This window comes from Macrobrachium nipponense, chromosome 1, assembly GCF_015104395.2.
Source record: "Macrobrachium nipponense isolate FS-2020 chromosome 1, ASM1510439v2, whole genome shotgun sequence".
NCBI classification, from domain to species: Eukaryota; Metazoa; Arthropoda; class Malacostraca; order Decapoda; family Palaemonidae; genus Macrobrachium; species Macrobrachium nipponense.
In genome coordinates this window covers 89453855-89475713 of record NC_087200.1, presented here as the reverse complement: position 1 = coordinate 89475713, position 21859 = coordinate 89453855, and the positions used below count along the sequence as shown (strand labels likewise).

At 38.9% G+C, this 21859-nt stretch overlaps 1 protein-coding gene across 3 annotated transcripts in view; it reads right to left on the bottom strand.

Annotated features, from left to right (window-relative positions):
- Positions 1 to 1720: 1720 nt before the first annotated feature.
- The window catches only part of LOC135219448 (hormone receptor 4-like), a 55753-nt gene continuing 35614 nt past the window's right edge, over positions 1721 to 21859 (bottom strand). For all 3 annotated transcript variants that reach the window (XM_064256240.1, XM_064256239.1, XM_064256241.1), the window contains 11 exons: positions 11975 to 12065; positions 10769 to 10933; positions 9012 to 10352; positions 8756 to 8904; positions 8539 to 8600; positions 6149 to 6379; positions 5655 to 5789; positions 5285 to 5548; positions 4878 to 5070; positions 4579 to 4709; positions 1721 to 3757 (listed from right to left, as the gene is read on the bottom strand). In XM_064256240.1, the coding sequence (XP_064112310.1) occupies positions 3677 to 3757; positions 4579 to 4709; positions 4878 to 5070; positions 5285 to 5548; positions 5655 to 5789; positions 6149 to 6379; positions 8539 to 8600; positions 8756 to 8904; positions 9012 to 10352; positions 10769 to 10933; positions 11975 to 12065 (2843 nt within the window). In that variant the 3' untranslated portion in view covers positions 1721 to 3676. The remainder of the gene's footprint in view (positions 3758 to 4578; positions 4710 to 4877; positions 5071 to 5284; positions 5549 to 5654; positions 5790 to 6148; positions 6380 to 8538; positions 8601 to 8755; positions 8905 to 9011; positions 10353 to 10768; positions 10934 to 11974; positions 12066 to 21859) is intronic.

Sequence of the window (21859 nt, the reverse complement as noted above, 5' to 3'; positions counted from 1 at the left end):
GGCATTGCATTTGGAGCTGTTTTCCCAGATATTGAGTGCAGTGGGTCTTTGTTTAGTGTCATAAATTTTTGATAATTATTTGTAAATGCTTTTTATAGTTTTTTTGCCACAATTTAAAATTTCCTTGAATTTTCAGTGACTCCTTGAGCATACACCCAGCTTTCTTGTGGTGGTTAATTTTGACTATTCAATACTTGCTAGTAGAGTTCTAGTTTTGGCGATTTAGATACTGTACTACCTTGTTGAACGTCAGGATGGTGACTGCAATTGCCTTATCTAGAATACTTTTAGAGGAAGCAGATTTTAACTAGAATAATGTGTCTTAAGTTTACAGAAGGAGCTGAACTCAGTAACAAGGCATGATTTATTTTTAATGATGGAATTAAGTAACAGTAGACTTTGGAGATTTAAAAAAATTGATTATATCAACATTTTTCATTGTTAGTGACTTTATTTGTAACACTAGATAATGATTTTAATCAGATGGTCAGTCATAAAGTTAGGATCATTGATCCGTCCCTAATATTTTGGAGGAAATTTTTTGTTGCACTAGTTGAGACCACTCATGTTTGGGGATGCCAGACTTGCCTCGTTCTAATCTGAAGGATGTTGCTCAAAAGTCCATAGAACCTCATGGTGCCTGTTCAAATATTGTTTTGTCATCTAAGCTCTTTTAGGATAAAGCTCACTCAAGGGACCTAGAGGACATACGGCTTTAGGCTGAATGGTTGAGTGACTGGTTCCCCCTCTTCCTTTCTCTGCAAGACATAAGTGTGACTCCCTCTGCTCACCTGTTTTAATAAGGGTTTTGGGGTGGGTGGTAGAGCTCTCATCAGAACCCATCAGCATTATTGACTAGATCATAGCTGTTCTGCAATTTCATAGGAGCTACACTGGGGTTTTCCTAAATGAGCAAGAATCCATACTTCTCACTTAGCTCAGGGCGTTATTGATGGTGTGTGCATAGTGTATAGGAAGTTGCAGGAGTCATTGCTCCTATGCTTGTGAATCAAGACATCTTCAGGTGGGTGTAAAACCAAGCAGTAGAGACTAATTTCCTGCTAAAGTATACTGGTTAAATTTCCTACTTGAGGCATATTGCTGCAGAGGAGGCAATGGTTTGTATTTTATAGAAAAGTCCCAATTTTTTTTGAGTAATTTATATTTTTTCTTGGGTATCCAAACCAGAGCCTCTAGTGATACCACAACCCCACTTAGTCCCTGATACCTAAGGAAAAAATAGCTTGTTGACTGAAAAGTATGCACCCACATATCATTAACCTCACACTGAGAAATACGTGGTGGTTTGCATACCCAGGGAAAATAGTGAAAGTTTTTGCTGATTAAAATTTTCGACAGATTACTAATAGATAATTTCATGTTTATGCAATAATGCCTTTTTCCCAGGAATTTTATTATGCATACAACATAGTTTTTTATATTCAAAGGAACAGAGCATCGCATTTCCATTTCCAGCTTCTCCATCTTGTATTTATGTAGCACATTTGTGTGATTTGGAACAAAACAAGATGCATATCATTATGCTGGTTGAGAAGCAGGTTGGATATCTACATCCATATAGATGGATCTTGACAAGATTCTTTTCTTGTCAAAGTTTTTTTGACATTTATGGAATGCAGCTTTCTGATCTAAACAAGGTATGTTCCGTAGAAATAGTATAGAGTACTGAGGTTTAAAGGAGTTGAAGGTTAATAATATATTTGTAAAGTTCACTTATTTATTTCATTAAATATAGAAGCAACAAATTTGATTGCTTGACTACACTAAGGATTCAGCTTACAATATGCTCATGGCTGCCTGACACATTCTGGACTGACTTATCTCTTCATTGCTACTGCACCTGAACTTTCTTGCTAAGATCAAAATTACAGTAGATAGTTTTTAGAAAAATAAAAAAATTACTCGATGAATGTAAACTCATTTTAACACATGAGATCAAGGACTAGTGCCAGTCTCTCTTATTACCTCTAAATATACCAGTATTCTGTTTGATTTTTTTCCCAGGGTTCTCAGTCAAGCAATGAAGATGTTTTGTTTTCAGTCCAAACTGACAAATAACATTGCAGTAACTTAAACAGTAACTTATATGTCTCTAAGTATGGCACTGGTGTTAGGTTACGAAGATATTTAGCAGAAAAATGAATTTCCAAATTGCAAAAATATCAATAATGTTATCACACACATGGTTACACATTCATTGTAGCAACTAAAACATTCTGAAATTTAATTGTGAGGTATTTTTTGTCCTCTATATTTACTTAGTATACCTTAAATTGCACCAGGAGACAAATTCCAGAATATGAAATACCAACATGAAATAGATGGAACTGTACAAGGATAAGCAAAAAAATAAAACCAATATTTAAAATATTAAAAATGAGCACTTTGTAAGCTGCCTCCGTCTATGCCCCACTCGTGGACACAGACCTGCACACTCACACCTTCACAACATACACCAGCTCTAGTACCGAAAACTGTACAAACAAAAAAATTCATTTGCAAAAGTGTATTTACAAAACATACTTTTAATAAAAGATTTATTCCCATATATTACTTCTAATGAATTATCCATCCTTATTAAAAGGTATAAATGTTACATTTGTCATATGGCAGCACAGGACAATAAGGAGACATGTGCCTCTTGAGATACAAATCTGTATAAACCTTAACATCTAAAAGTGATGTGTTCGTCACAAGACATTAAGAATAATAACTCTTTGCACCTTGAGATCAGTGCAGTGGAAACTGTTAGTAGGATCATTTTAGGAACTGTTTCCTTGTTACTGTTGGTAATACTAAAAAGTGGAGCCGTTCATCCAATACTGCTTTAGTAGTGAACGGATTTTATAGCCCATCCTTACAGGTACCCATGTAAGCACTCCCTCCTAGAATATAGGAAGGGAGGTGAAGATCACACACTGAAGCCCACACACAACTGTACTTTACCATCCTACTGCCACCTATCTTCAACCCGTGTTGGACTGCAAGGATTAACTCCTTAACACTGTCTTGTGCTTGATCATACTACTGAGAACACCATAAAAGTAGACTTCTCCATTTAAGTAGACTCAATGTTCAGCGACTAGTAAGAAATTTATATAGACGGTGGTGATAAAATAATATAAGCAGTAGAAGGGAAGTTGTACCACCGATAACTGCACACCATTCCAGTCACACAGCCATTAAGTATCTCTGTAGTTTAGAGGGTGAGAGTAACTGGGATTTTTCGAGTCCCATTACATTACCCATAACTTTATTAAAAGAAAGCCTTTGGTAAACTGTTTAAAGAAATTCTCTATAAAATGTTTACAGGAAATTATAAGTTGATCAGAAACTGGTACATAGCCCATCACAGGTAAATTGGTAGCACAACCACAGGAAAAAACAAGTGTTGTTTTCTTTCTTTAGCAAAATAAATGCTCTGGCTAGATTGTCACTGTATTAACAACACGCTTTATGCAGATATTGGTAACGTTCATAGGCTGATCCTTGGAAGAGTCAGTCATGATGTAGGTGGCTGCTAGGCGTGGAGATGAAGCATGTGGCTGCAGCAGGGCCAAAGCTGCTAGCCACAGCAGAGACATAGGACGGCACATGGTTCACTGCAAGACGCCTTGCAGCTGACTTGCTTGAAGAACCAACCATCTATTTATTGCTATCTGTTGATGGTGGAGTTCAACAGGAAAGGGACGTACAACATCTTGGTTTCTAGAAGTTTTGCTGCTGCTGCTTGGATCTGCAAGAAAATGAAAAGCAATGTTTAATAGCTATTACAACTGTAAGTACTATTCAAAATGTTTTTTCCAGTATGCAGTTCTAGACTAGATCCCATAGTAATAACCATAATGAGACGAGAGTAAATATACTTAAGACTTTTTGGAAGGGACTGAAACCACATCCACAATAAGATTTCAAAACTTTGTTTTCTGTGGTATTTTTTCCTTCTGATATGTTTTATCAATTTAGTTCAGATAATATTTTGTCTCGATAAATAAAAATGTTTTTTGGGAACATTACTTGCATTGTCACTGGTTAAAATTATAAACTTGTGCTTATACTGGAGAACTTCAACTCAACTGTCCTAGAAGTAATGATATACATGGGAGAATTCTAATCAAATGTCCTTTTCAGTAATGACGATGCCATGTTAGCTAGATAATGACCTCAACTATGACAAATTTAAACTTCAAATTTTACTCTGTGGCACTTAATTTCCAGGTGACATTATGTCTGCAAGGTAAAAATTTAACACATTTCTTTATAAATTTCCAGGTGACATTTTGTCAGCTAGGGAAAAATTGAATCATACCTTTACATATATGATCTAACATTATTACATCCCAAATTTCAGTAATCACAGTTATCCCAAGTTATAGAATGTCCCTTGCTGTGACAACTGAAACCCAAACTTAGGACTATGATTAAGTACTAGAATTGTGTAGGCTGTCTTAAGTTTTGTTTCACCAACTGTTTGTATTCTTGAAGATGAAAAGCTAATAAATACTGACAATGAATACACAGTACATATCTTCAAATATAATAAAGTACTCTACTTACATCTGGAAGTCTGACTAGTAAGTCCTGGTATCTGTTGGGTTGGAAAGGGTAGTGGGTTTCACAGTATGTTCGAAGGCAATTCATATACCTCTCTTGAATTACTTCCAGCTCACTATGGCCACTCCTTGCAACTATTGAGAAAGAAGAAAAACATTAACAGAATTCCATGTATGGAAGACTTAAAGCAAGTTTAATGACAAAATTAAAATCAGTATATAACACTGTACATGGAAGAATAAAAGCATGTTTAATTACAAAATGACAGAATAACAATACAAAACTTGCAACATAACACTTACCCTGATTCAACATGGTTATGACTTTCAGACATACATATTCCTCAATCTGTATTTTGGCTTTGCGCAATGCCAATGTGACATGAGTAATTTTTTCAACCATCACGCCAACCTCCTGCCGCAACTGGTCCATTGTAATAGGTCTACCCATCATAGAATTAAGACAGGTTTGCAAGGTACAAAGATTGTTGGACACCTGAGGATATATAAAAATATATTTTAGTTTCTTGTTGCAGGTTAAGTTGGAAAATTGCTTCCTATTCCTGTAGGAATTACATGATAATTCGTAATGGGCATTAATTTTATATTCAAATTTTGTTGTCAATTTCTAAAATAGGGAATTTTGATTTCTCTTAAAATAAGAAAATTTTATTTAACAAATTTAAAAAATGAATTGAGATTGTAATTACCTCCTGATGGAACTCTGCTTCAGTACCATCTGAAGATCTGGACCCAAGTTTCTGAAGACCATAAATTGCCTGATAGGCTGAAGTGGTGAGGACCAGAAGCTCATGCCACTTGTGTGTAAGAAGTCGCGTATGGACCTCAACTGGGAGTTCATGGTAGAAAGGAAGGCGTTTGGTCCACTGAACAAGTTTTATGGATATAGAATCTCCCAATTGTCGTAACTTGGTTGATAAGTCACTTTTGTGATCGAGTAAATCGTCCAGATTCTGAAAAATTCATTATATATTAATTTATTATAATAGTGTACAAAGAATTACTTTTCACTTATTAAAAGGCAATATAATGGAAAATAAATTGTTGAGACATACGTACCTTCAAAGTAGCAATGTCTTCGAAGTCATCACATTCTATAAGTAACCGGATCATGGCCTCTGCAACAGGGTACGGCAACAATCTCTCTCTAGTTGAAGTTACATTATTATCCAGTCGTTGCCGGAAATGTGCTACCTGTTAATATGCAAATTCAATGTTAATACAGCCCAAACCTTTTATTTAACATTCAAGAAATACATTGCATTTGTTACATATTAATTAGATGCTAGGTTTTGTAAGATACAACTGTATGAAGTCAAACTGATTTAATAACTAGAATTGTATGAAGTCAAACTGATTTCATAACTAGAATTGTATGAAGTCAAACTGATTTCATAACTAGAATTGTATGAAGTCAAACTGATTTCATAACTAGAATTGTATGAAGTCAAACTGATTTCATAACTAGAATTGTATGAAGTCAAACTGATTTAATAACTAGAAATAATTTGAACTTGGTATTGTTCATCATCTGGTCATAACAAAACTCTTACCTCTGATGGGTTGGTGAGGGCAGCCTTAAGAATGTGCCCACTATTGAGGCCACTGGTAATGGGCGAGGTGACAGGAGGTGTGAGGGCACTGGAAATTGGCATTGGGATGGGAGAGTTCGCTAAAGAAGTTGTACCTGACGTCATCAATGGATCTAGGCTTAATTTCTTCTCAGAGGCAGGGGCTCCTGGTTTCATTTGACCATTCTTCTTATTCTTCTTTTTGTACTTTACCTTGAATAAACAAATTATACGGTAAACTTTTAAATATTTCAAACGGATGAAATATAATATGGTAAGTTTCAACATAAAAAATATTTTAATTATCTTCATAATAATTTATAAGAGTGATCACTGTTTCATAAAATCCAAAGTACAATACAATCCTAGTATGTAGTATATCAAAATGGCTACAGGAGTAATTTCTGTGTGTTATGGTCAGTACTCCTTATGACCTGATACCCAACAACGTTATTAGTATCTTCTCACTGGTCCATGCAGTGCCACACAAGAAGCATTTGTTGTGTACAGGAGTCTCCACACAACTGCTTTTAATCAGTGTCGTCACTGGAGGTCTTGTCTTCACGGAAAGGATTTAGACACTATCCTTCACTTCTAAGTTTATTTCAAGTACACACTCTTATTCCAACTGTATTGTCACAAAAACATATATTGCAGAGTCCTATTCCCACAAAAGAGACAAAATCAAAGCAGTCCTTTTTTCTTAACACTACATCTAAGAGGGTGAATACACTCATTTCTATCAAGTTATATTGGAAAAAAGCATTTAAGACCATTTAATGAAACTAAATGTCATGCTTACAAAGTTCACAGAAAGAAATGCTACAGTGAACTTCACTGATTAACATATTAATAGCTACAGAATATAACAGAAACCAGCACCAACTAAGAATAAAGATATGAATAACAAAATTACTTTTTACTATTTTCAATCAAATTACATGCAGTGCGCCAGAAAAGATAAGGCATGAAAATAAAACAGGCCACACATCAGTGACAAAACATGTCCAACTGAACTCTGAAAATGACTGTGCCATGCATGGCAACAAAATAAATGTAAAAGGCTTTGCCATATTATAGACAGGAAATGTCTAAAATGTATGACCAACAATGAAGCACATAAAGCAGCTTTAAAGAATGTGAGGAGATTGATGCCATTAAGCTAGTTCACAGCAATAGCATTCCCATTTACCCAGGTATATTTGAATAGCAAGAATAGGTTTGGCTGCTGGACACTCAAATGAATAAAATACTGATCAGTTTTAATATTAACAACTATCATTTATCTGACAACTAAATATTGTTCATTTATTTTACAACTAAATATTGTAATGATGAACTTGTTCAAGTACAGTATTATATATACTTGGTATTGGTTGCTTTTAAGATCAGTATACCTGTAATGCTGAGGCACTGATATTTTAAACTTAATGCATTTGAATTTTCTCCAATACTAAAACTACCCAAAAGATATATATACTATAGAAGCATATACCCACTCTATTTTTCATAATTAAATGAACATCCTAGGACAAGCCACACAAATATATACCAAAGCTAACACTGGAGCAACATTTAGCAAGTAACAACAAGCATTATGCAAGGCTCTTCCATTGAAGTTGACTCAACAAGCATTATTATAGCAACACAAAGAAATTAATTTCATTGTACAAAACTGAAGCTAGCTGTTACTTGTATTATGCAATATTTCAGTGTTTCTGGGCTTAAAGAAGAAGCACTATAAGCTACAATTGAGGATCGTGCTTGAGGGGCAATGGCACCTTACCTCCATTCCAATATTAGTCATAAGCTACACTTTGTTAATAAGCAGATAACCTTCACCATCTGTCCTTGAGCTTGTTGAGAAAAAACCTACAAGAAACCACTGGCTCCAAAGGATTAGTGGAAAAGTGTTCTCGTTATGAACCAAACAGTGTTCACATCAGGATGATAATTGCTTGTCAACACATATAAATTACTTTTATTAATAAAAAATTATAATCAGTTCAGTTCAGTTACAGAACTAATGAATCTGATAATGTAAATAATAGAAATAATACAGAATAAAAATAAAAAAACTGAGTCTCGTGATGTGGGAATACAAGTCTAAAATGTCTCACTTGGTTTCACAGTTTGTTTTTATTTTCAAAACAAGTTTATTCACAGCACATTGTTTATTCCATTGCTGGGTGAAGGGAGGGTTCTTGGCAGTGTCAACCTCTTCAAATGTCAAAACTTCTTGTTTCTTCTTTATAAGCTAGCAAGAATGGAATATAATAGTACTATCAAATTCCTTCTGTTACTAAACTGTTCTTGGGGGTAACAACAATGCAAATGATTAAAAGAAGCTCGAGACCATTACAAATTCTTACCTTGTATAAATTATATACTGCTCCAGAGTTACGACCGCCAGGCATTCGGTCTTCTCTCACAGCTAAAATTGAATGAGAAGAAAGTTGTGCTATTACAAATTACAGGTAGCAAATTTGTTATCCGTGTTTTCAAACAGGAATGAAAGATATTTACATGAAAAGTACTACTAATCTTATTTAACAGAATAAAAAGAGTCCAGTCTTTTCAGATACATACCAGCAAGAACCATGCCTTGACGTAAACATTTCTGGAATCGACAATACTGACATCGGTTACGCTGTGCTTTTGTGATTTCACAATCACCATCAGCTACACAAGTGTACACCCGCTTATTTTGCACTGTTCTCTTGAAAAAACCTTTGCACCTGCAAAATGATTTCTATTATTAGCAAGAAACATTTGTATCTACAATCTGATAAATCCCCTATCAAGACAATAAAGTACTGTACAATAATATAGCAATTAAACTTACCCTTCACAAGTGATGATGCCATAATGAAGACCAGTTGCCCGGTCCTCACAGATCATACATATCATTGGTTGGTCATCTTCATCTTCTTCTGTTTGAGTAGGCTGTGCTGGAACACCAACTCCAGTATCCATGCCATTGGCACGAGCTCCCCACATCCCGACAGTAGTTAGATTGAGAGCTGCTTGAGAATCTGGCTGAGTTTGAGGCAACTGACTTCTGTCTCCAGCCCAAAGTCTTTCCATATTGAGTGGAGCTGAAGGATGTCTTTGAGTTTCAACACTGGTGGGTGAGTGTACATAAGAACTATTCTGTAGTAGATGAAGGTCTCCGGGGGAACTTTGTGGAGACCCTAGGCCACGTACTACTTGGTAACCAGGAGAAGATGGGGCTACTGTATATGGGGAACGAGAAATTGGGGGATTGGTATGAGGAGACCTTGAACTGGGAGTTATAGGAGAGCGGGCTGATGGTGACAGGGATAAAGTACTAGACGGGGAGAGTTGTGGGGGTGATCCTCTTCTGTCTTGTCCTAATGACATGAGGGCATCTACTGAGGCACGCACTGCATCACTTGTATCCGCACCATAAACACAAGGAGTACTGGGGCATGAAATCACTTCTCGTGGTGCCTGAGATACTGGTGTAATGGATTCACTTGGTCCTGTCCAAAACATTGTTTTAACTCCCCCTGCCTCTCCCATAATAACTGTAGGTGTGCGCTGTAGACGGGGTGAATACCCAGCTCTACTGCTATCAGCTGGGGCAGCTGCTGGTGGAGGAGCAGCGGGAGAAGATTGGACAATACCACCACTTATTAATTCAGGTCGAACTCCATTCACACGACTGGCTCCAGGGCCTGCCACACTGCCACCACCACCACTGCCTCCTCCTCCTACCCAGTAAGGTGGTGCTACAGAAACGGGCGCTCCACAACGAAGGCCCATTGCTGAGCTGGCAATGCTAGGAGCTAGGCCTGCCATGGATACAGCCAGAGTGTAAGGGGTTGCTGGCATGGCACCCAATCCATTCAGTGGAGGAGCCAGTGATACCAATGGTGGCGGAAGGGGTGTGCCTGTAGATACAGAGCTAATTTCTGGTAAATGCTCACTAGTATCAGGAGGTGGAGGGGTAGTTGACATCCTTTCAGGAGGGTCAACTTCATCACTAGGGTGGGCATCTTGCATACCAGAAGAGTGAGACATCACTGACACCCCAGATGAAGACACTGGTTGTGTTCCACCTCCATCAAAGACATGAGCATCACGGGGATCTTCTTCTTGTTCATAGTCTCTACTGCTTTTGACCTCTCCGAACTCATTTCCAGCACTGTCAGGGGAGGACCTGAAATTTTAAGTTAATTTGAAAATATGCACAACAATGTTAATTTCCTCCATTTACAATCAATAATACAATACAGCTAACATGAAAGTTATATCCAAGACAAACATTTTTACATCATGGCAAAGAAATACTTTAGATCATATCTAAACAGCAGTTATGCGGCTAGCTTTAAAAATCAAGACAAAACAAAATAAATCTGGATAATTACCAGATGTGATAAAGCAACAAAACTACCTATACAACATCTTCCCTTTTATCAGGAAGTTTATTGCAATTCCATTTTCAAATGTTCTATTCATCCTCAATAAAAAAAAAAGAAAAAAAAAGTAGAGGTTCTGGATGAGACTGATGACAGGGTAGTATTCAAATTTGAGATGCAGTGTGTCCCTGAAAAATTAACCCAAAGACCTTCTTACCTTTCAATATGGGGATGTAAGTGAGGGGAAGCCCGGGGTGACTCCGGTGGCAGGTACGTTGCCTGGGGCTGGACTGGGCTGCAGGAGGAAGTTTCCCCTCCTGATGACCCCGAGTCCGGGGAGCACGACGATGACTCCGCCAAGCTTTCGCCATCACTGCTGCACCTAAGAGAAAAATTAAACAGTACTGAAAGGGAAACACAACGAAACCTATCAAACGCTTTCACCCATTTGTCCTATACTATCTGCTGTTTGTTTACTGCAAATTTAAATAAAAGTAAACAAATGGAAGATTTTTATACCAGTATGACTGTACAGTAGTTCCATAGAACCCGAAGTACTTTTAGACATTTTTCTCTTACTATCTAATGTCTTTTCATGTGCACTATACACACATACACACACACACACACATATATATATATTATATAATATATCTATATATATATATATATATAATATATATATATATACATATATATATATATATATACACTAGACATTACATACATATAGTACCACATAGCAAACAACTTGTCAATTCTAGTGTTATGAATAAAACTGGTTAATCAAAGGAAATTAGCAATATACTTATGATTATATACATTAATTCGTAAGAATATCATGCTACAATTAATAGTGGCTGTAATCTTTAAAAAAAATTCTCGAATTGGTATGTGCCACGGAGTAAGTAAAATTTGGCAAGATGATCCCGTAGAGTTTTATGTGGCTCCTTTCACGCGCGGACTTCACCTGCCCCAGCCTGCATAAAACTTTATATTTTATTTGTTTGTTTTGGTTTTCAGCTGTACTGACGCTATAAGACAATTTCTATGCCTATTCTAATGCTCGCTAAATTAGTATAGTGTTACTATAACAACGTCATACAAAATTCGTTCATGTGTAAGTTTGCTTACACAGTCGTATAAATGTTACAGCTAAGTAAGTTCACATGTAAAATAGGCAATTATGAATAAGTTACTCATATAAAGATACTAGAGTATAAACATCATGAATTTGTAACGATTAATTTTAATTATACGGCAATGCAATAAATTTTACAGAAATTAAACCCATGAGCAACCACATTCCTTTAGAACAATCAACGTATATACCTAATAGATCTTCCAGGTTGCTTAGTCAGGAACCGTATCCATACAGAGCAACCTGGATCTTTTTAACAGCTTTTTCCAACAGTTCTCTTACCGGGAGTCAACCTTTCGGCGCTTGAGCTTAAGGTCTTGGAAGAGGCTCATCTTGACGCCCTCACACTGGAGCAACGTCACCGTCATAATTCCTGCAAGAAGATAAGAAAAAAAAGTTAAAACTCTGGTCTAATTAGTTCAGAACAAGAAGAATGCATTAAAGTGCTTGAATGTTCACCTGGGTATGTAATGAAAGCTGAAAAGAAATGTTGTTCATATGCTTATCCCTTATCTGGAATGAATCTGCAAGAATAATAAAGATGCAGAACTTCTCCCCTATCTGGACCTCCGAGTTAATTCCAGTGGAAAAAAAATAATAGAAAAAAACTAGATCAACATTGCATCAAAACACCAGTTTGCTCACTTCCTGACTCCAGGTAAGTCCTTGAGTTAAAAGTCACGGTCAGTCTGTGCGTCCACTGATACGTCGGGGGGAAAAAAAAATGAGTTTAAGAGTGAGAGCGGAGAAGGAAGGAGACGAAACATACTTGGAGGAGATGACATGGTTACTAAATGTAATCCTATAACATGGACAGGATTTTTTTTATATACTTAATTATTTTCTGAGGCAATTGCTGAACCCCAAATCCCAAGCATTTTACATCTATGATCAATTTAATTCGTCTGAAACAAGTCGCATAACTTGCAGTTCCTCCTTAAGTGATGAAAAAAGGAAGTTGTTGAGCTCATCACGAAACTTAACCCCACCTCTTGTCAGAGAAAAGCAACAACGCCCCATTTCAGATGAAAGAAAACAACACTTGAACTATGAGAAGGAGCAGAGTGGAAGAAGGAACAACAACAACAACAACAAAGGACAACTTCACAGAGCAAAGGAAGGGTGTCTGAGTGGAGCAAGTCTTAACGGTACCAATATAATGTCGGGTTCTCGATCAAAACACATCCTACCTAAGACGCCCAAGGTCATCCAGTGCCCTCAACTGCAAGCCGTCCTGAAGTCCTGTAGCTAATTCCGAACACCAAGCTCCCCCCTTTGCTCATCTACACAGAACGGGTCTCAAAAGACTGACCCCCCCCCCCCCCCCACAACCCCCGTTCTTCGTATTAACATAGGTACGAGACAGTTTCGTTTTTCCATCCTCTTTCATTTTTCATGACCTAACGAGCTGTCGAGGTTGGGGGTGGGGGTTGGTGATGTATATATGCATTGTATAGCCATAAGTTCTTTTTACAGCATAATGCAAGTTTTTTTTCTCTCTCTCTGCTTTAATTCTACGAAAATTATTTGCTCATTGAAGTAGTATTTCGGCGAAAAAAGCTGCACTAAATCTGGTTACATATTTCATATTATTTACAATTTCATACCTAACCAACCAGGCCAGAAAGCCGATAGGTAGATTAGTCACAGTGTACTAATTTCGACAATGATAGAGAAAGCAAGCCAGAAACCGACAGCCCTACAAATGCGCACATTCATTCACCAAAATCTGAACAAGGAAAACTCAGCTTCTCGTCCGACCAGCAGAAGTTAAGCAACAGCGGGTCTGAGAAGTGCTCGGATGGGTGGGGGAGAAGACCTTAAAGGCGTTTTAAAATGAAAGGGAGGAAGACAATGCTCTGAGGAAAAGTGCTGCACTTAATCGTTCATCAGTCCAGAAAAAAAAACTAAAAAATTAATCCTTGGTAGGTAACGCTTCCAGCTAGTAGCTTGATAAAAGAAGAAGAAAAAAGAATTGTACTAAAATAACATGAGAGTTTAGAGAAGACATCTCACTGAAACAATATCCGTTGTAAGATGGAAACAAGTTCCCACACTACAGGGTCGATCCTTAAGAAGAAGGAAGTTCCTACTGAAACCATTTGAGTCTCAAATTAAAATTTCCACCAACCTCTACAATTTTAAAGTCAAGAGGCCTATTGCTTGCCCCAATTGTTCAGCCTTATGATTATGACTTTCTACAGTTTACCAGACAAGCTAAAAACACCATCAGGTAACAGTGAGTCAGCTGCAAACAGTGAATCAGAAGCCGACAAGTTTCCTAATGCACCTTCAGAAGTTCACCACCACAAAGGAACGGTTATTGAATATCGTTATCATCACTAAAAGTATTAAAATCATAAGTATAAATAACTTCTGTTTCTGCGTGTCAACAGAAAAAAAAAGAGAAAGAAGCTCTGGGTCTGTCTGCTCAAGTACCTGAGTGTAGGGGGAGGGGGGGGAGGGAACTTGCGTGGGAGGGGGAGGAGGAGAGGAGTTGATATTTGTGAAGGTACCCCACCGTCCTTCACGCAGGAGTCAAGGCGCCCTCACACTACCACACCCGACGCTGCCCACAAACACTTGTTAACGAATACCCTCCTGCTCATCTTCTTTTTCTCTTGCCCACTCTCCACGGCATTCGCCTTACTCACATTTCTATCTCTTCCATTTTAATTCATTTACTTTTTTTTAATGTTCACGTACACAATGAACGAGAGTACAGCTTTGGTTAACAACCAAATACAAATGTGTCATAAGACATTATTACAGGTGATAATAATGGGTCGTAGCTGCCAAAAATATGGGATGGAATAAGAGTTGTTCCGGCTACAGGACAAACACTTTTTAATCAGCGGATACCTACGAAATATTACAAAAGGAACAACGGCAATATAAATACTACCAATACTACTTGTTCATACTGCGAATCCCACCCCCGTCCCCTCAACAATGAGGCGGAGGATAAAGCACCTAGTTTCAACAACACCTCTAAATATGATGTTGCTCCAGCAACACCAATCTGAAGATAAATTGGGACTGAAGGCGCTGCATAAGACCTTCAGCTTCCTCACTACGAAACGGAACGCACGACGTGGCAGACAAGAAGCTATGGGTACAAATGTGCACCTCACCGTCTGGGAGAATTACGCAACCCAACGGGAACAAAAACTCGAGCCCGAGAGAGAGAGAGAGATGCAATAGCTTTGCACGCCACGGCATTTGAACAAAACAAATTCCTCCGATTTAAGTGTAGCTCTTTGTAAGTGTCTACTGGCTTCATCAAGAGCTCCGCACTTCGTTTGGCAAGCCTTCAAGATTTGGAAATTAAGAAAACTAGGCTTCGCAATTACCAGACCTAAAAAAAAAAAAAAAGGTGCAGTCAAATATGCAAGGTATTAGGCGCAAAACCAGAAGTTTCAAGGCCTTGGTAGGCATCTGAAGGTCGACTGGTCAATGTCGTTGTACTTCTATAATGATAAGACAACCGTTGCTCGCTTATTGAGCGGATGAATAGAGCCAACGGAACAAATTAAAATACGCCTCGCGCGATTTATTGGTTTCACGGTCAGGCTAATTCTATTAAGAGGCGTACACTAGGCAAGGTTACTCCCCATCCCGATAGGAAAAAAAAATTGTCCTTTACTATTAAAGCGTGACATGCAAATAGAAAAAAAAACAAGCTGCCTTCAAAAGTCAGGGGAAGAACAACTATCACCTGCATATGGAAATTAATATAGTCGTGTACTGAAACAACTTTCACGAAATAAATAAAATCCCTCATTTTGACCTACAAAGAAGCCAACGTGATTTAGCAGATACACGATTTAGGATAAAACTGCAATATTTTCATATTTTTTAGCCACCTTCGTTTTTACTGTTAATTCTACTGTATATGAGGGAGGGGGGAAGGGGAGACAGTAAGGGGTAGTGGAACTTCATCAGACGCCCAGCTTCACTTGAAGCCTTCAACTGCAATCAGGAGCAATTACAGAATTAATTGAGCAGATTATTAAACCCATGATTAAAATAATGACGACTTAGGGTGAATTGTACCGAATCCGTAAATTTCATCAACTTTGGCCACTTTTGTCAAATGATCAAATACTGATCAATTTAACTGAATTACTGCTCTCATTATTTTCACTTGTCAATTTCATTTACATACGTAACTATTCATGATTTAATTTAATTTCTAATTATGAAACGGATATTTCATATTATACCAGATTCGAGCATTTAAAATATTCTAGGTCATTCCGAAGGAGCAAGTTATTTTTATATTTGCTAATATAAAAAAAAGGCAGATCCGCTTTGATAAAACTGACGTACGTTCTTAAATAAAAAGGGCAAACTCAAATTCACTACTTTCGAAATATTAAAAATATTGTGCAATGGTATGACTTCTGTCAGCTGACGGATATTCTAAAAGTAAAACCAAATTTCCGTGGAAAAAGGTGACAAATTCTATTCAGTATAAGCAGTGGATCGCAGCATAGTGAAAAAAGTTCGAGAAAAAAAAAAAACGAAAGCAACGCAACACTCGGCATAGAAAATTTCTACACTTCATAAACTCCGGTAAAATAATGCTCATCAATGAAGCGGAAGCCCATTCCACTCGAGCACACTCGAACGCCGGTAAGCTACACCCTTGGAAACTCGAATTCTACCTCATTTCTAGATGAAACTGATATATCACCCTAAGTTCCGAGTGGTGGTCAACACTGGTTCTACTGCATGTCGATGTAGGTCAACAGGCGTAGTAGACTGAACAATTATCGGCTGGTGCTGCTATGCATTCATGCATGCAATGTTAATGGCTTACTGATTTCTATATCGGAAAATGACGCTTTCTCTCTCTACCCTTACATTCATGGATGACTCTTTTTTAGATGTTCAACTTCTCTATCTGTGTATGTGAGCAATTGTGAGTACCAATGGTGAGACCTCTTAAATAAGTTGTGTCCTGTTGTATACATCTAATACAAGAGTCGTGATTTTAAGATAAAAAGAAGGAAAACAGTTTCCATCATAATAAATATGACACACCCTATTCTTTCGAGGAACAAATCGTCCCAGAATCCTCCACCACGAACATTACTGAATGTATCTACGTCAAGACTGCCCAGGGCTACTTTACAGATCTTACATTTCATGACCTTCATGTCGTTAATTGTGCTGACCAACTCCAAACACCCGTCAGGATACACCAGTAATACACACATACACACGTACACCCACACCGTCTATAACCTAGTTCGGAGGGTCCGTGACCATTTCAGCAGTGTCGGACTAAGCCCCTGCGATGATGCGACCACACATCCATTACTTCTCTGTCTGTCTCGCGGCTCTCAGTGATCATTCTTTGCACGCTCAGACAGGCTTCAGGAAACGTGAGCCAGGCCACGTGGGTGTCATTTTGAGAGAAGAAACTCAACCAAGAGTTTGCTGGCGTCTGCAAAAGGAGTGACTGCTATGGAGGGGAGAGGTTGTAATCCAATAACGTCAGCCTATGCAGCCAAGCCTTGACGTCACTGGTTTATCCATTATGAAAAGCACTTGTCATTTTACTCCAACAAGGCTCGGTACTCTTTCCAAAAATGAACAAGTTAACATCATCACTACTGAGAAAGCTCCAGAAAACAAGACTACTGATGAGAACCCACATTTGGAAAGAAAATTAAGAAACTATAGAAGGATTTAGAAAAAAATACGAGTCTTAAGGGCAAATGCAATTTTATAAATCTAACTGCAACACGCATGCCTTATTGCGACTATTGAAAACCTGGCAGATCATTCTTCCACTTCCAGAGAGAGAGAGAGAGAGAGAGAGAGAGAGAGAGAGAGAGAGAGAGAGAGAGAGAGAGTATGACGCTGAGCAGTCAGCAGTAGACTTCAGTAGAGGGATCATGTTTCAGGATCGAGCCCTGGTTTTCACAAGGTCGAACTGGCCACCATCCTCGTCCAATCCAAGACTTCCAACAACACCTGTGTCCCTTGCTGCGTTTACAGTACGAAAGTCTGCCCTTAAGTCTTATGCAAGGGACAGGGACACACACACACACACACACACAAAACTGCATTGCCAATGGCAAAGGGAGGTTCCTAATCTCACTGTTAATTCATTTTGTAACAAGAGGAAAAGTCAACATATCACTCACACACACAAACACATATATATGCGGTATATATATATATATTATATATATATATATATATATATATTATATATATAGATATATATATATATATATATATATGTATATATAATAATATATATATATATATAAACAATCTTGAACTAAGTGCATTTACAACAAAAATGATAAAAATTTAATATATATATATATTCACACATATGTGTGGAGCACATTATACACAGTACACGGATGCCCAACGAACCGTCACACATACCCAGGAGGAACAATCTCAAGATGCAGGCAAGAAGAAAAGAGCCGTGTGCTTGGAGAAAGAAGCAGAGAAAGGACACCTGAAGGGTAAGAGGTGTGGAGAGAGAGAGAGAGAGAGAGAGAGAGAGAGAGAGAGAGAGAGAGAGAGAGGCGACGGAGGGAGAAAGGACGCTTAGATAGAAGAACGATAAGACAGACAGAGAGAGAGAGAGAGAGAGAAGAATCAAAGACCGACAACATTGTAATTAAAGAAAAGACGTCTTTTATTAATATAGGGATACGACGAAAGGACGCAGTTTCTCCGAAGACAGAAAGAAAGAAAGCAATTGACAGGGGACAGGGAACAAGGCATGGAAAGAGGGTGGGTGGGGGGTGAGAGGGGGGGGGAGGGGAAGGGGACGGCAGAGTACCTCCTTGGGAGGGTAGGAGGGAGAATAACCCAGTACCTGAGGCAAGGTTATGTTCTTCACCTTGGTCTGACTTTCGGATAATCAAAGGAAAGCTAACTTTCTAGACAGCAGCCAGTCTGATGATGCTGGTACCCCACGCTGCGAGATCTGTGTCCGCGCAATATGACCCTGCAATTGACATCGGTCGCGATGCCCGACCCGAAGACTCGCAGTTCATTTTAGATATATGTTTCACTGATGTCTTTTTAATCTAACTTAAGCGTACCGCTTTCTCTTTCTCTCTCCCACACCCACACACACACACATAAAAAGTATATATTATATCATACATCAAATAATCTACAATCCCAAGCAGGATAACAAAACCAATCGTCCCCCCTATCTGCGCCCCCCTCCTTAAAGAAAACAGAAATCCCCTCGGAGAAAGCACTCGTAGCATAATCCGCGATATCAACTGGCCGTTGTTCAAACCCTCCGACGACGAGACAGGAAGCGAAAAACGGTCCTGGAGCCTCTTAACCCAGTTCTGGCAACGGTACAAAATCACAAATTTCTATCTTTTTTTTTTTTTATCAGAGGAGGAAACATGCGAGTCGTCACCACGACGTCAAACAACGCATGGAGAGTTTCGTCATCGCTGCGTTGCCTCGTTGCTGCTGTTGCTTCGTTCAATGAACCCCTACTGCAGCTCCTGCTCCTGCTCCGAGGCAAGTGAAAGCGAATGAGCTGGACACAACTGACTCTCTCTCTCTCTCTCTCTCTCTCTCTCCCTAGCATGAATAGAAGGATATGCATAACTTCGACATACCCTGTATATATATATATATATATATATATATATATATATATATATATATATATATATATATAGAATATATATATATAGATATATATATATTATATCATCTATCTATTATCTATCTATAGAGATAGAGAGGAGATAGAGAGAGAGCGAGAAGAGCAAAGGGGAGAGAGCAGTAAGTGAAAGGAGTGAGTGAGATGGACCCGGCGTAAAAAAGAGAGAGGCGAATGAGAGAGACGAGAGAGAAGAGAGAGAGAGAGAGAGAGAGGAGAGCAATAAATGACGAAAGACCCTTGTTACAGCTGCTAACGAGACCCGTACTGTCAGAGAAAGCCTACTTAGCTCTTCACAGAAGGCCTGGCATATAATGAATGAAAATGACTGTCCTAGATCGATCACCAGCACACACACACACAATACATTTATCACGAACCGTCCTACAAAGGTACAGAAGATAATCCCCTCATAAAACGGCATACTATTCATTATTATAACTGACTTAACGCTATATGTGCTATGGCCTGTCCAGTGCAAGAAAATAAAATACTTCGTGACGTATGCTATGGTCTGTCCAATGCAGGAAAATACCTGACCATCTATAATTAGTACGTAACAGTCGACAATATGTGGGTTGGCGCATACCAAAGGCATTAGCCCTTTTCCTTAACTCTCTCCCTCACCCTCCCTCCTCCACACAGCGATGGTTTTGTGGGACAGGAAATAGCATAGCTAGTTGCTCACGCGCCGTCTAACGGAACTATCCTTATATTAGAAACTGTTTCATGGCGGATACAGAGGCCACGCCCATTTTATTATCCGCACGATACAAAAGGTCTCGTCACGTTCACTCATTTTATTTAATTTTTTTTCCGGGAGCTTTGGATTTTTTTTTTCATGGTTCACTTATTGGTGGGAATATGAAGTACGGGACTTAGCCGCAGCGAGCTACACCTTTTGACCTCATTTAGTACCGTACAGGTGAGCAGAAAAGGGTTACGTAGGCAAACTCTCCCTGTTCAGATCCAGCCTCACTAAGTGTATGAGGATGAAAGACAATTCCCCTGGTCCTTGGCAACCAATGCATTAGCATCCAGTCGATGTGAAAGGAGACAAGACTTCAAAAAGGGCTATTTATAAATACCTATCGATTCCAAGGCTTTCCAGTCTCTTTGTAACAACGTCCAAACCATTGTGGAGCCCAAAACGGTAGCGTGAGTGTGCGCGTTCAGGGAACGCAAGGAGGAGACTTCTCAAGTTCAATTCTTACGGAAAAAATGAAGCTCGTTTTCACGTGTGCCTCCTCCCACATTCAGGAGCAAGATCCCCTTTACCTCCCTCCCCCCTCCCCACTAAACCGCCGCTCCTTTGCCTTCCTCCTCCAGGTGAAAAGAGCACGAGGCACCCCACGTGGAAATGGCATCAGTGCCACGCTACTATGCTAGTCACACCTTCCGCAGAAGCAGCTTCTCCAGTCTCATCGCAGAGGACTTGAGAATGGAAGCGGAGCTGATCGCAGCAGGTTATATATGTATATTCACACCTACGTACGCGCAAAAGGAAGCTGTAGATCTGTTCTTCAAGGATTACTTGATTCTTTTTTTAATACCTGCCAGAATAATTATCAAAGACGCGAGTCACGTCAGAATGAGTAGCATCGCAGACAATGAAGAAGAAGAAGAAGAAAAGAAGAAGAAGAAGAAGAAGAAGAAGAAGGAGAAGAGATCGAGTCTGAGTAACGAGTTAACTGTGGATGACGTTAAGGTCTTGTTAGAACGGCACTCTCGCAACCCCGCCCCCCCTCTCCCCCCCGCATCCTCCCTCTCCCTACCCCTTTCTACTTTCTCTTTTCTCTTCCCACTTCCTTCAGAAGAATCGAAAAGCGACGACGGATATGAAGACGTCACGCGTGCGGCAGAAGAGCGCCCCCTCCTCCGGCTCGTCTCCGTGCAACCCCCCTTTTTACCGACGTAGCGTTAAATCTAACGTAATCCTCCTAAAACGCACTTTGGATGCTTCCCCCGTCCTACGTTTGAGAGACGAACGAATGAGAAGAGAGAGAGAGAGTTGCTGTCTCTCTCTCTCCAGCTTCTAAGTAAAGGGTTGATGTTATATTCGTACAATCAAGATACAACCATATTTCACAAACGTTGTCGAGAAAGTAAATACGTCGCACATCCTTTAAACAAAAAAACGTGGCATGAATATCTAAGAAAAATACCGTATGTTGATAACAATCTATTTTTGGACTAAGAAATTCGAGGGCCAAACCTCCTCACTTTCGACTCAGCAAGCGGAAGTGGAGGAGGATACAATTATATCTATTCTATCAATAATTATATCTATATATATAGTATATATATACTATCTATATCTATATATATATAATTCATGTGCGATAATAAAGCAACAAAGGGGAGAGCAAAAGACGGACGCCCATTAAGGCAAAAGTTTCGCAAGTCCCAGCAATTCACTCCTAGTGATCAATCAGGCTCCGTGCTTGCAAGCATTGCCGTGTCTGTAATAAGGAAATCCTTTCACTCAATCC